This window comes from Syzygium oleosum, unplaced genomic scaffold, assembly GCF_021117445.2.
Source record: "Syzygium oleosum isolate NSW1041296 unplaced genomic scaffold, Sole_v2.1 Sole_v2.10, whole genome shotgun sequence".
Taxonomy (NCBI): Eukaryota; Viridiplantae; Streptophyta; class Magnoliopsida; order Myrtales; family Myrtaceae; genus Syzygium; species Syzygium oleosum.
Genome location: NW_026607494.1, coordinates 5,402,242 through 5,415,726, shown reverse-complemented (window position 1 = coordinate 5,415,726; position 13,485 = coordinate 5,402,242). Strand labels below are relative to the sequence as shown.

At 40.3% G+C, this 13,485-nt stretch overlaps 1 protein-coding gene across 5 annotated transcripts in view; it reads right to left on the bottom strand.

Annotated features, from left to right (window-relative positions):
- Positions 1–455: 455 nt before the first annotated feature.
- LOC115683294 (5-methyltetrahydropteroyltriglutamate--homocysteine methyltransferase) overlaps positions 456–13,485 on the bottom strand; it is a 50,906-nt gene continuing 37,876 nt past the window's right edge. For 2 of the 5 annotated variants that reach the window (XM_056315258.1, XM_056315259.1), the window contains exons 2-12: positions 5,160–5,512; positions 4,991–5,078; positions 4,266–4,393; positions 3,796–4,187; positions 3,533–3,696; positions 3,073–3,153; positions 2,801–2,967; positions 2,594–2,699; positions 2,224–2,474; positions 1,922–2,123; positions 1,217–1,830 (exon numbers count right to left, since the gene is read on the bottom strand). In XM_056315258.1, the coding sequence (XP_056171233.1) occupies positions 1,462–1,830; positions 1,922–2,123; positions 2,224–2,474; positions 2,594–2,699; positions 2,801–2,967; positions 3,073–3,153; positions 3,533–3,696; positions 3,796–4,187; positions 4,266–4,393; positions 4,991–5,078; positions 5,160–5,509 (2,298 nt within the window). In that variant the 5' untranslated portion in view covers positions 5,510–5,512 and the 3' untranslated portion in view covers positions 1,217–1,461. Of the gene's footprint in view, positions 627–1,216; positions 1,831–1,921; positions 2,124–2,223; positions 2,475–2,593; positions 2,700–2,800; positions 2,968–3,072; positions 3,154–3,532; positions 3,697–3,795; positions 4,188–4,265; positions 4,394–4,990; positions 5,079–5,159; positions 5,513–6,462; positions 6,612–13,485 lie in introns of those variants that run through there. The other 3 variants (XM_056315261.1, XM_056315260.1, XM_056315257.1) reach the window with 3 other exon arrangements.

The following is a 13,485-nucleotide window of genomic DNA, read 5'->3' as shown; positions in this document are numbered from 1 at the left end:
GCACAAAAAGTCTTATTTTATTGTATTTTTGCCAATTCAATTTTAAACCTTTCAATTTTGCCAATTGAGCTTTAAACTTTTTCACATTTTGCAAATTGTGATTGAAAATCGCTGACGTGAACGCCAGCCATCCTATATGACACTCCAAGCTTCTCCTCACCCAACTCACCAGTGCTAAGTAAGTGGTATACGGATTTGAGGAAGCAAACTTCCCAAGGTAATCGATTCTTCCTACACACAATAGTGTATTCCTTGTCTCTTATTATTGATTAAGAAATTGTGTTTCTTTATGGAATGTTAGGAGCCATTACATAATCTTTGGGGTATTTTATTTGTGCGCTCGTACGCTCTCTCTCTCCTAGAAAATGTTTTGTGTATGTAAGAGGATGGAAAAATGAGTCAGCACTGACTTGGCATTCCAAATCAGAAAATTACAAATGACACGGTGCAGCACCTAACAGAAGAACCGCATTAACTTGATTTTTCAGAGTTTACGGACTATTTTTTTCAAATCAAAATCACATATATATAATTTCATTACGCGGGATCTTCGAATCTTGCAGCTCAACTAACCTCTCGAGATGTATGCAAATCGTCCCGTCCGAGTGTATCGGACAAAGCTCTACCTATGAAGTGACGGACATTGTCCGATCGTTACTATGAGCGGGAGAAGCCATGATTTGAACGCTGAATGTACAATTCAAACGTGACTAATTAACAAAAGAATATCCAACAGCTTCTTCTCACCGAAACAGTTAGTTCCACTGCCAACGTATTACATAGCCTTCTTAAAATTTGCAAGAAACGTGAAACGATCGACAGAATGCTCCAGTTTACTAAGGTTCCACGTCCTCAATCTGTATCAGCGAGCGCAGAAATGAAGATGGACAACGGCTACGTCAGTCGGCTTTGTGTTTGCCGACGTATCATCATTCAAACTTAGAACAGGAAAATGTGTTGTTGTCCCTCCTGATTTGAACTTTTTTCAGTCAAAAGATTGACTTTTGAATAGTGAGATTTTGAAAGGCTCGGAATCACGAGGAATGCTAGCTTATAATTACCCACTATGCGCGAATACTACGGGTGGTAAGAAGACCCGAACCGACCTGAGCCGGTCCACATTTGGCAGTAGGCATCAGAGGTTTTAAAATGAAACAGCAGGAAAGTTTCTTTCGAAGGGGACAGTACCCATAGAAAAGAAGTTGAAAGCATGAAGTTGATGCGCAAGAGGTAATGATGTTTACTCATTTTCCTTCCTCTTACATACACAAAACATTTTCTACGAGAGAGAGAGAGAGTACAAGAACAAAAAATCAAATACCCCAAACAGTATGTTGCGGCTCCTACCATTCCATAAAGAAACACAATTATAGAATCAATAATAAAAGACAGGAATACACCGTCATGTATAGGAAGAATCGGTTACCTTGGGAAGTTTGCTTCTCCAAATCCGTATACCGCTTACTTAGTACTGGCGAGTTGGGTGCGGAGAAGCTTGGCGGCGGCGACCATGTTCTTGAGCGCGGGCCTGACCTCAGGGTATTTGCGGGTCTTGAGTCCACAGTCAGGGTTAACCCACAATATGTTGGTCTCGAGCACAGCAAGCATCTTGGTGATTCTGTCAGCGATCTCTTCAGTTGATGTAATTCTGGGAGAGTGGATGTCATAGACACCGGGGCCAATCCCAGCACCATACTCGACTCCCTTGCAGAAAACTGAAAGGAGCTTCTCATCAGAGCGAGAGTTCTCGATCGTGATGACATCAGCATCCATGTCAATGATTGAGTGGATGATGTCGTTGAAGTGGGAGTAGCACATGTGAGTGTGGATCTGCCAGTCCATAAAAGCCGCCAAGTGGAATCAGCATGCGTAGGAAAAGGAGCTTCTCAAAAAAAAGAAAAAAAGGAAGCTATGAATGAACCTGGGTAGTATCAGTGACACCACAGTTGGTGATTCTAAAGGAGTGGACAGCCCAATCCAAGTAGAAAGATTGCTCAGACTTCCTCAGTGGCAGACCCTCTCTCAAAGCTGCCTCATCAATCTGTATAACATTAATTCCTGCCTTCTCAAGATCCTCGACTTCGTCCTTAATGGCCAAGGCAATTTGATAGCAAGTTTCGAACCTGTGAAATAAATATATATTATCTTAGTCCCAAAAGGAGAAATAAAAATTTTGATCTTTCATCGACCCCAAGTACACATGAAGTTCACGTTCTTCCATACCTGGGTTGGTCATTTCGGACAAAGGACCAGTTGAGAATGGTGACAGGGCCTGTAAGCATTCCCTTCATCGGGCGAGCAGTCATGCTCTGGGCCATGGTGGACCAGAAGACAGTCATTGGCTTGGGGCGGCTCACATCACCATAGATGATGGGTGGTTTCACACAACGAGATCCATAAGATTGCACCCACCCGTTAGCAGAGAAAGCAAAACCTGACAACTGCTCCCCAAAGTATTCAACCATATCGTTCCTCTGCATTGGATACATCCAGATCAAGATGTTAAAGAAAGAAAACATAGCTCATAAGATGCTACCTATTTATCCGACATAACCTGTCTTAATTACAACACCAGATTCTAAGACTGTCTTACCTCAGGCTCCCCATGAACCAAGACATCTATGTCAAGCTCTTCTTGAAGCTTGACAACTTTGTTAATTTCCTCCTTGATGGCCTTAACGTATTCTTCCTCAGAGATCCTATACAGTCAGAGGACCAATGAGGGTCATAACGAAAAAAATAATAAGCCATGTCATATCAAGCATTGTTTAATTAGAAAAGGAAGATCTAGTTTACTCACTTTTTGGCCTTGAACTCACGGCGCACTCTTCTGAGTTCAATGGTCTGAGGGAAGGAGCCAATGGTGGTTGTTGGGAGGACTGGCAAATTAAGCTTCTTTTGCTGAGCATCAAGTCTAGCACTCACAGTTGTGGCACGGCGATGATCAGAGCCCCTCAAAGCGGCAGCCTGAGAGAGATGAGAATATCGAGAGTTCAAGACACCAGTAAAATCATTTAATTGGTAGCATTGGAATGCATAAAAAATGAAGAGTAACTAAGCACAGGAACATACAGCCTTTTGGACAGCTTCGTTTGTGACTCTTGGAGAGGACTTTCTTGAGGCCTGAGCAGCAGCATTAGCTGAGAAGAATGCCTGAAAACAGAGCCATCAGCAGTAAGCATTGAAATATCCTCTCGCCACATTAGCAATCAATACTTTAGAAATTGAACATTATGCTTAGCAAACACCCTAAAGGTGCTAGTTAATAGGCCTAGTTTAACTTAAGAACTTTGCATCCTAGTGACCGTATTTACCCCGTTGTTGCCATATGTATGTAGCTCTGTACAGCCAGTTATTAAGTCCATTGGTTTCTGCTGATGACAATACAGAATAGAGTAGAAGCAACTAATTCTAGAAAATAAGCTAACAATATGGATTACCACGACTGCTAAGACTACCTAGTAGCAACAATGACAGTCATATTATGCTGCTTTTCAGCATCATCTTCAACAAAAAGATAACGATGCCATACCTCATCCTTTTGTCCAGCCAATGCCTTAGCCAAGGCATCGACTTCAACGACCTTCTGAGCAGCAAATGCAAGCCATGACTTGATTTCCTTATCCAACTTAGTCTCATTAACTAGGTCAACAGCAGTGTGCATAAGAGAGCAAGAGGTGGAGACCACAAGTTTGTCTGCAGAAAAATAAGAAATTTCAGATATCAACTTAAGGATCCATAACATCCAGATCTTTAAAACACACTATGCTGAAAAACATATGCAGAAAGTAGTACCTTTTCCCACAATGCTCTCAAGATCATGGAGGGTGCTGAGTGATCCAGCAAGGTCATTGGCCCAGATGTTCCTCCCATCAACAACTCCAGCAAAGAGATACTTGCCTGAGGGGAACCCGCCCTTGATTAATTCAAGGGTCTTGGTTCCACGGATCAAATCAAATCCAAATCCAGAGACACCCTTCAAGGATGTAAGAACTTTATATGCCTCAGCAGGAACATCAGCAAAATAGGTTTCGATGACAACATTCACGCCAGAAAGACACGATTCTAGTTCCGAGTATGCTTCAGTGAATGCTTGCAGTTTGTGAGAATCAAGATCCATCACAAGGGTGGGCTCATCAAACTGAATCCATGAAGCACCAGCTGCCTTAAGTTCAGACACAACTTCCCTGAATGGTTTATGTGGTCAGGAAACATATTCAAAACTTGAGCAAATGAAAACTGCTAGAGAAGAGATAATTTCTTACTTGTAGATGGGAAGTATTTTTCCGAGAAGGGACAGAAGAGAAAAGGTCTTCTCAACACCCTTTGCAGGCTTGGATAGCAGCAGATAGGACACTGGGCCAACAAGGACCGGAACAGTGTCTACTCCAAGCTGGAAATTAGCAAATAGATTAAAAACAAGATAGCTTTAAATAATACTAAAATTTTGCAAAAGCACAAGGAAAACAAAAATGTATGAGCTGACAAAAATATAGAAAAGATAAAGAAATAGCTCCAACCAACAAAGAGTCAGAATTTCCTCAAAAGGGCAAATCCAACTCCACCCCGTCCAAATTATTAAAACGGAAGGAAGAATGCCACGTTTTCGTGAATGCCTTTATTTTCCATCACATGGCACCTTTATGGTAATCAACAAAACTTTAGCAATCCATGATTCTTATACTTTTTTTCCCACAAAATGTGATAACTAGAGTTTCTGTCAATATTTTGTTGAATAAGGCTTTGCTGAAATTATTCCCAACTATATATCTTAGAAGTTCATAAAATTTTGACCCACAGTGAAGGTTCAGATAATTAAATAAGGAATTGGTTAATTAATTAGCCAACAAGCCTTCATCAACCATTGCTTATATTCCCCCCGCCCAGAACAAAAAAGAAAAATAACTCCAAGAACAATCGATTCGCTACTTTAGCCTTTTCAGATCTCATGAGACAGCATAAATGAAATAGTAATAAGACCAGCACATACCGCCTTGGCCTCCTTGTACTCAGTGACAGCCTTGTGAGAAGCATAAGAGAACTTGACATCAGGACCCAATTCAGGCACAATGTAGTGGCTGGACCATATGAAATAGATAGGTTAGTTAAACATCAAAACAAAATGATTTATTCATGCTTCTCCAAGATCCATCACTTACTAGTTGGTGTCAAACCACTTGGTCATTTCCATAGCAGGGACAGAGGCATTTCCTCTGCCCATCGAGAAGTAAACATCGAATCCGATCTCGCCACCATTCCAACCATATCTGGGAGGAACAGCGCCAAGCATCGCCGTGGTGTCGAGCACCTGATCATAGTACGCGAAGGTGTTGCTGGGAATGTACTTGATGCCGGCATCGGCCATCTGCTTCCAGATGGATGCCCTGAGATCAGCTGCAACTTTCTGCAAATCTTCCGCGCTGCTCTTCTTATCCCAGAACGATTCCAGGGCAAACTTGAGCTCCCTCTTGGGGCCCATGCGAGGATATCCAACGATGTGGGACGCCATTCTCTGGATCCCCGCCCAAACATCAACAACAAGAGGTTAGTAACCTAGTCCAACTCACTCACGCACCTGGATAATGTTAATTAGCTGATGCAACGACTATATCATTTTGCTTCTCTTGTCTAGATCCGGTAAGAAACCGACACCCACACAAAATTTGATCTCACTACAACTATTTATGCTCTCATCTAAGAGTAGATCCAACCACACTTGAAGGAAGTCTTGAGTAAATGAGCAGGTATAGTACTTATAAACACACACTCGGATGCCTTACAACTTGGAACATTTTGATTGGAAGGAAGTCCTTTTGGAAAATGGGGTGACATGAATAGGTGAAAAGCAACGAAACAGACATACGACACCAAACAAAATCGCCGGAGTCGGCACAAATGCAGATCTGCCAAATAACCACAAAGAAACGATTCAAAACAAACGGTCCTCCATTCGCAAAACTAGATAAACCGGCGAGATCAGATCGGACAAGACAAAGCAACACCGAGATCCGCCGAAGATCTACAACCGACACGACCACCGCGCACGAGATCTGACGGCACGGGGAGGCACCGGACCTCGATCCGAACAGAAAGCACCGCAGCCAACCCCGTCTAACTCCTAGTACGCGACAAGCCCGCGCTCACCAGTCGATCTCGATCCCTCGAAATGGCTCCGAAGAGATCCAGAAGAAGACGACAGTAGAAAAAACAGAGAGTCCCAAAATCAATCTAACGGCGGAAACCGAACTAGGCGGGACGCGACACTGAACCCAATCAGAGCACGACTCCAGCTACGGTGAGCTAAACGCAAACGCGAACGCAATCACGTCCGCCATGCGCGAGCAAAGCCATGTTCAGTATCATCAGCTCAGAATCTAGCGGCTATCGCGACCGGTCACGCAAGCGACGAAACACGGGGGGAAGGTAATGGAGGAATGCAGGAGCGATGCGAGGAGCCCCTACCTTCGCGGAGATTGAACCGGGGGGGTAGGGAGGACGAGGAGGACTCTGTTCTTCTCTCTCGCGGAGTGACGAGACGGCGATGGTTATAGAGATAGAGAGAGAACGGCGCGAGGAAGAAGAAGAGGTCGCCCGGTTATTTATAGAGAAGAAGGTTGGTGGCGATGGCGGATAGATCTGGGGGCATTTTTTTTTTTTTTACTGTGCCGCCCCCCTCACGCGCTCCGCGACGGCGCGTGGGAGCGAGAATCTGGATCTCGATTGGTCGTCGGTTGGTGTGCCAGCACTGTCGGAACATGGGGCCTGAAAAAATAAAAATTAAATAAATAAGCACTTCGATTCCCGTCTTCGTCAATTTCTTCTTTCTTTATTGGTGGTTTTGGTAAGTGATGCTCGCCAAATTCTACTAGCAAAACTATAATGGTAAAAGACTTTGCGTCAAACTGATCATTGGCCGACTCGATGAATCTACCCCGACTTAAGGTGCATGTACTTCGTCATGGAGAAAATGTGACATTTTCAGGTCGGTTCGAGCTCTATAACTAAGGATGTATTTGGTTAAATTTTTTGAAACTAACGAAAATATGAGGTGTTTAGTAAGTATTTTTGGAACTCTATTGGCCAAATGCTAGCCTTGCAATTCTATTGTGAGAGTTTATTGACTTTTTTTTCTTTTCAATATTGCCCTTACTGACAAAAAAAATACTGTTCATCTTCTTCCTTTGGCTCGATGGTTCATCGTTGAGGTCGAGATCGAGGTCGAGGTAGCCCGCCATCGAGGTTGAGATCAAGGGTCGCACATGCCGTCAAGCCGCTGTCTTCGTCGAAGCTACTATCTTTGCCTAATCTGCCGTGGGTCAAGGATAAGGTCAAGGGTCAAGCGACCAATATTTGGTCCTTCGACCGCGGTCGTGCAACTTTAGCGTTGCGCATCCTCAGTGACTCTCACCTAGGTTGCGGACAGTCGAAGGACCAAATCTGGGTCACCCAGAGGTTGCGCGACTTGACCGTTGCTTTTGGTATGATAAGGATCGCCGGTCGAAGCTCGCCTATGGTCGTCGTCGATGCTTGCCCACGGTTGCTGCCGGCAAAGCTCGCCTAGTCCCTGTCTTCTCTTCTAATACTCGCCCAAGTCTGCCATTTGTTTTTCTTTTTTTTTTTTTTCATTTTAAAGTTGCTTTACAAAATATACACGACAATGAGTTATCCAAACACTATTGATTTCACCAAATGCATCTTCATCTAAAGATACTTGGGGGAAATGCAAAAAGTTGAAACAAACAGGCCCTAAATCCTTTGTTTGAACTCGCCCACCAAACTGCCTTGGAGCACATCGAGCTTTAGGCCTATGGAGTACTAGGAATGTGTTTTTGGATCCTCTGGCATTGGATCGACGCAAATGAATAGAAGCTTGGTTTATGAAACTTCATTTGGATGGACCACACTACATACTACCATGTTAGCAAGAAAGGCTAAACAACTTGTAGTTAGTTATAAGCACTAGAAGGTGTTTATGGACTATATATGATCATCAAGATACTAAGGCTACGTTTGGTAGTCGAAATAAAATTCAGGATAAGATAAAATTTATCATATCATCATGTTTGATGTCTATCCAAGACAGAATAAAGTCGAATATACGAGGGATATAGCCCGGGTAAAATTATCCTTTGAGGGAGGTGGGATAAAGGTGGATAGAATTTCTAATATCCATAATATAAAGTTATTTTTCTCGAATAACAAACTTCTTAAATTAATAAAATTAAAATAACATTTGAATATAAATAATATTTGAATTTTATTATAAAAATTTCAAAATAACAATAATTTCGTTTTTTATTTATTCTTATTTTTATTATATATTCACATGTCTTTCTATCTTATGATATATACATATATATAAATAAATACATTTAGTATTTATATTTAGTACATATTTGAGGTATATTAGTATAATTTACTATTTAATAAAATTTTATTAGAGAATGATGGAAGGGGAAAAAAGAAATAAAAAAGAAAAGAATTAAAAAAGATAGGGAAAAATAATAAAATAATAAGCAAATAAAAATAAATTAGGTAAGAGTATTGTGAGAGATTTTTATCATCTCCGTTTGTACAATTTTTAGATTCATTTACACTGATCTGACATTGATAGCAAATAATGGACATGGTAAGATGTGAAAATATCCGGCTTTATTACTGCGATTCACCAAACAGTAGAATATAACAAGGGTCGCGCTTTTTCCACTCCTCATCCTTTTATGTGTATTTTGACCATACTATCCCTTGTATGGCCCACTACTTCTCTTATAACTCTACAAAAGCCGTCCATTTTTATTTTGTTTCTTTTTTTTTTCCTTGCGAGTCCACTTCTTTCTTATCAAGCCTAAAATCGTCTCTCTGTTTTCTCTCTTATTCTTTTCTTTCTACGCCTCCCTACTCGAATATCTATCATGCCAATCCCATCGTCCTCCACACTTTCCCTAGCATCACACTTTCGCCAGAACCGACATTGGGCTCAACCCAACGAGCCCCTTTTCTCCGCCACACGCAGCCTGAATAATTCCGTACTTGTGAGGGGGTCTCTGAGGTTTTGTGGACCGATGGATTGCTACTTGAATAATTCCGTATTTGCTTTGATTTGTTTCATGAGCAAGTTAGGGAGATCTTTGCTCTAATTATCGATTTAGAAGCACAAGCTAGAAGGAAAACAGAAAGCAAAAAGTATCGGAGAAGCTCTTTTAGCAATACTGTCAATGGAGAGTCATCATCCATCGACATTGTTGTCCATGAACTCTGGCTTTTTGTCTCATGGTGAATTGGAGAGAGAGATAGATGGCTCAATCATCCATGGAGGACCACTTCAATCCCCCTTTGTCATCAAGGCCTAGTCCACCCTCTCTGCTTTGGAACGACCCTTGTGATATTTTAAATGTTGTTTGGGACCCCAACTTTACCAAAGAAAGATGAATGTTAATATCCTAAAAGTGGGGCTTAAGAGTAACAAGCGCCTTGATAATGCGTGGAGCGCCTGATTTTTCTTTAGTTTCTACTTCAGGTCTATTTTGAATGAAAAATCAAAGTCCAAAATAGCTCAAGACCATAATGGTGTGTCCGGCTTTGAGAAATCAGACTTGCCACTCAATGCTTTTTTGGTTCAGCACGACATGGAAAACATTTACATGTGGGTTTTCAAGGAAAGGCCTGAAAATGCTCTCGGCAAAATGCAGTTGAGAAGTTACATAAACGGGCATGGTTGGCAAGGGGAGCATCCATTTCCCTTTAGTGTGGATAGGGGTTTTGTGCGTTCTCACAGGATGAAGAGGAAGCACTACCATGGCCTCTCCAATCCCCATTGCGTTCATGGGATTGAAATTGTACGGTGAGCCCAATGCCAGTGCTAGGGAAAGTATGGAGGACAACGAGGTTGGCATCACATGGAGATGTAGAAAGAAGAGAATGGGAGAAAAAATAGAGAGACGATTTAGGCGTATAAAGAAAGAAGAAAAAGGAAAGTAGGACCCTCAAGAAAAAAGAAGAAGAAACAAAATAAAAAGGAATCGATTTTGTAGAGTTATAAGAGAAGTTGTGGCCATACAAGGGATAATAAGGTCAAAACATAAAGAAAATGAGTGTCTAAGTCATATGAAGAGTGGAAAAAGCGCGGCCCTAAAACAAATCTCTTACATTTCATATTCTATCCTATCCAGTCTTATCTTGACTAGAAATCCAGACGTCCAAACACAGTCTAATAGGAATAGGGATAAGATATGATAGGATGAGATAAGGTGAGGTAAAAGGAAAATTTCTCTATATATCCGGTACACCTAAGATAGAATTGAAAAAGAGAGAGAGAGAAATTCAATAAAATATCGAAAAGGAAAAAACACTAGGTAGGTGAGGGGGAGAGTTCAAGTAACCTCCTTGACTGAGATCAAGGAGGATGGCCACTGCAGCTACAGTGGTGGCTCGGGAATTGCGACCACTGCAAGTGATTGTCGTAAGGCAACTTAGGTCTCAGATCTAACTATGAGGAATGACTCCCGTGACCACCGCATGGTAGTCGCCTAGGAGTAGCAACTACCACATGGAGGTTGCTTGCAACGTCGCTGTGACACTAACGGCACACAACATACGCCAAAGAAAAGGATAGTGGTCCTTTTTTTTCTTTTTTTTTTAAATTACCAATCCTCTCCTAGTGATCCCACCCCTTAGGTGGGTATTTTTTTCTGTCCAGCAATATTTGAATATATCCGATTCCACATTTGCACCAAATAATTTATAGAATTAAAATTATTTAGTTCAGAATTATATCCGGTCCATCAAATATCGCCATGAAGATAAAAGAAAGCTTGGGAATGTTGGTGAGTAGCTTTCCAATGCCTGCTCTAGATAAAGAGTGGTTAAAACATTATTGGTGTTGATTTTTTTTAAAGGATGGTTCCATGATTAGTTTTTAATTCCTAAGAGGAACAAGAGCCTAGCAAAATCGAAAGCGTTATATATGAAATAATGTATTGTTTTTTTTATGTTTATAGAGTATTACAGCTCTTCACATTTTTTTTAAAGATAGATCTAATATATCGATCAATATTGTACATAAATCAAGCTTTCAAATTATATGCTCGTATTTTTAAAAAATTCTAAAATAGTGAAGTAGTCAAGGGGTGATATTGGCTTTTATCATTTTGCAGTTACACTTACTATCCGAAAATATCGTCTACACTATGTAAAAATTGTTTTAGGTCGACAAATAAGAGATAGAGGGAATAATTATATTTTGAGAAAATAAGAGAAACTTATGATTTTATTAGTTTTTAGATATTTATCTAATTTATTAAGTGTCCTCACCTCGTCAGATGAAAATTTGTTACCAACTTACCTAGAGTAACAATTTATTTCATATTTTATTTTAGTAATTACCCATTTTTTGCGCACGTGACGCATGCATTGCTTCTGGTATCTATACTATATATTAAGAAAACTCTCGAATTTTAGTGTCTTTCCAAATTTTGAACTTTACCCTCCCACTCGTATTTTACTTTAAGTTAGTAATAGTTCAGGGATAATACTGACCTTTACCATTTTGCCGTTACAATTACAATTTAAACATCCCAGTTACACTATATACGCATTATTTTAGGTTGTGAAAAAAAAGGGATATAGAGGGAAGATAAATAATTATATTGATGGAAAATCTGAGAAAATTATGCTCTAAATAATAATAAAAAAAACTATTGAGTGTTCTTACCTCGCCAAAAAGGAAAAAAAGAAGAAGTTATTATCAACTTGCATTGAGTAGCCACTCACTTCATGCATTAATTTACTTTTTAACTTTGATGAGCGCATTGCCTCTGGCATGTGTTATAAATTTTAAAACCAAATCTTTTAATTTATTTTTACACACACATATATATTACAAACTTGTATCGTGTCATTAAATGAAGTGCATTCATTATGAGTATTTATTCATTATTCATAACAATTTCTTAAAAAATGTCCATTAAATGACACGAGTCAGTTATGTATTTTTTGGTTGTCAAAAAATAAAAAATCTACAGGATAAGAATGAGAGTAAAAACCTAAACGTGTCTGAGCAAACTACATAGATGTGAATGCCTACGGATTAAATTCAAAATTAGAAAATGCAAAGACACCAAAAGGGTTTTATTTCTCTTCTACTTTTAAATTATCCAAGACCAATTTAATGGGTTGATGAATGACTTAACAAAAATCATCTAACAGATAAAATATTACATCTACCCATGGAAAAATTACCCAAAATGTCCTAAACTTATTGCATTTGTACAAATTCAGTCATAAACATTTTAATTGTGCCAATTGAGTTATAAATCTTTTTATGTCTTGCCAATTGAGTCCATCCGGCTAAAATTGACTGGAAATTACTATCGTAATGGTGGCCATCGGCGCTGACAGTGGACATTTGTCATAATGTTTTGAATTTTTCTAAATATTACATTGAATTTTTTATTTTTTCTCCTTTTCTTTTCTTTTTTTTTACTTGTTTTTTTTTAATTAGGGCCGACGAGGGCCGCGACACCCTCGGCTAGTGCCGATGTGGGTGTCAAGGCCCTCGCCCGCCCTAAATTAATGAGGCAAAAGGAAATAAAATAAAATAAAACAAAGTAAAAAATTTCAAACATTCAAAAAATATATTAAAATATTAATTAAAAATATCCACGTTAGTGCCTACATTGTCATTCCGGCTGTGCCACGTAAGATGGCCGACGTCCACGTCAGCGATTTCCGGTCAAAATTGACCTAGGTTGACTCAATTTGTAAAACGCGAAACCGCTCATGACTCGAATGGCGCAACTGAAATGTTTATGACTGAATTGACATAGTTTTAGGACTCTTTTTTTGGGCAATTCTCTCTCTAACCATCAATCGTGGATCCAAACGCATGTCCTTGCGCGCTCCGCCTTTGACTTTATCTCAGTCATCAATCCGTGTTCGCGCATTTTGATGGGCAAAGCTATTGCCAACTTCTCGACGATGTCAATTTGCCGTCCGCGCGCATAGGGTAGCGCCCGTTCGAGATCCAGTTTGTAAGGAATGCGGTATTTATTTATTTATTTTGGTCGGAAGGAATGCGGTATTTGGTTACATGGTCTTTTAATAAAAACCGACGACTCGGAAAGTCAAAACGCCCCATCGTCGTGAATCACTAAAAAAAAACCAAGCCACGTCAACCGCGTGCCCTCACGCGCCGCGCCGGCGCTTGCGCACATGGTGGGGGTGGGCGGGTGGTAAAATCACGTCAGATAAAAAGGCACGGGAAAAAGATGGGAAGAATAAAATAAATATAAATATGCACGTAAGGACAAAAAAGAAAAAGAAAAAGAAAAAGAGTTGGTGGCCGGGAGTTGGTGAGGGATTGGTAGTGGGATTAACACTTTCATTGCACGACGGTTATAATATATACGAGGATGTCGTTTTTGTTTAAGCCCCCCCACTCCTCGGCGCGAATTGCCCGATTTGCCCTCCGTTCGACGTGGGAATGGC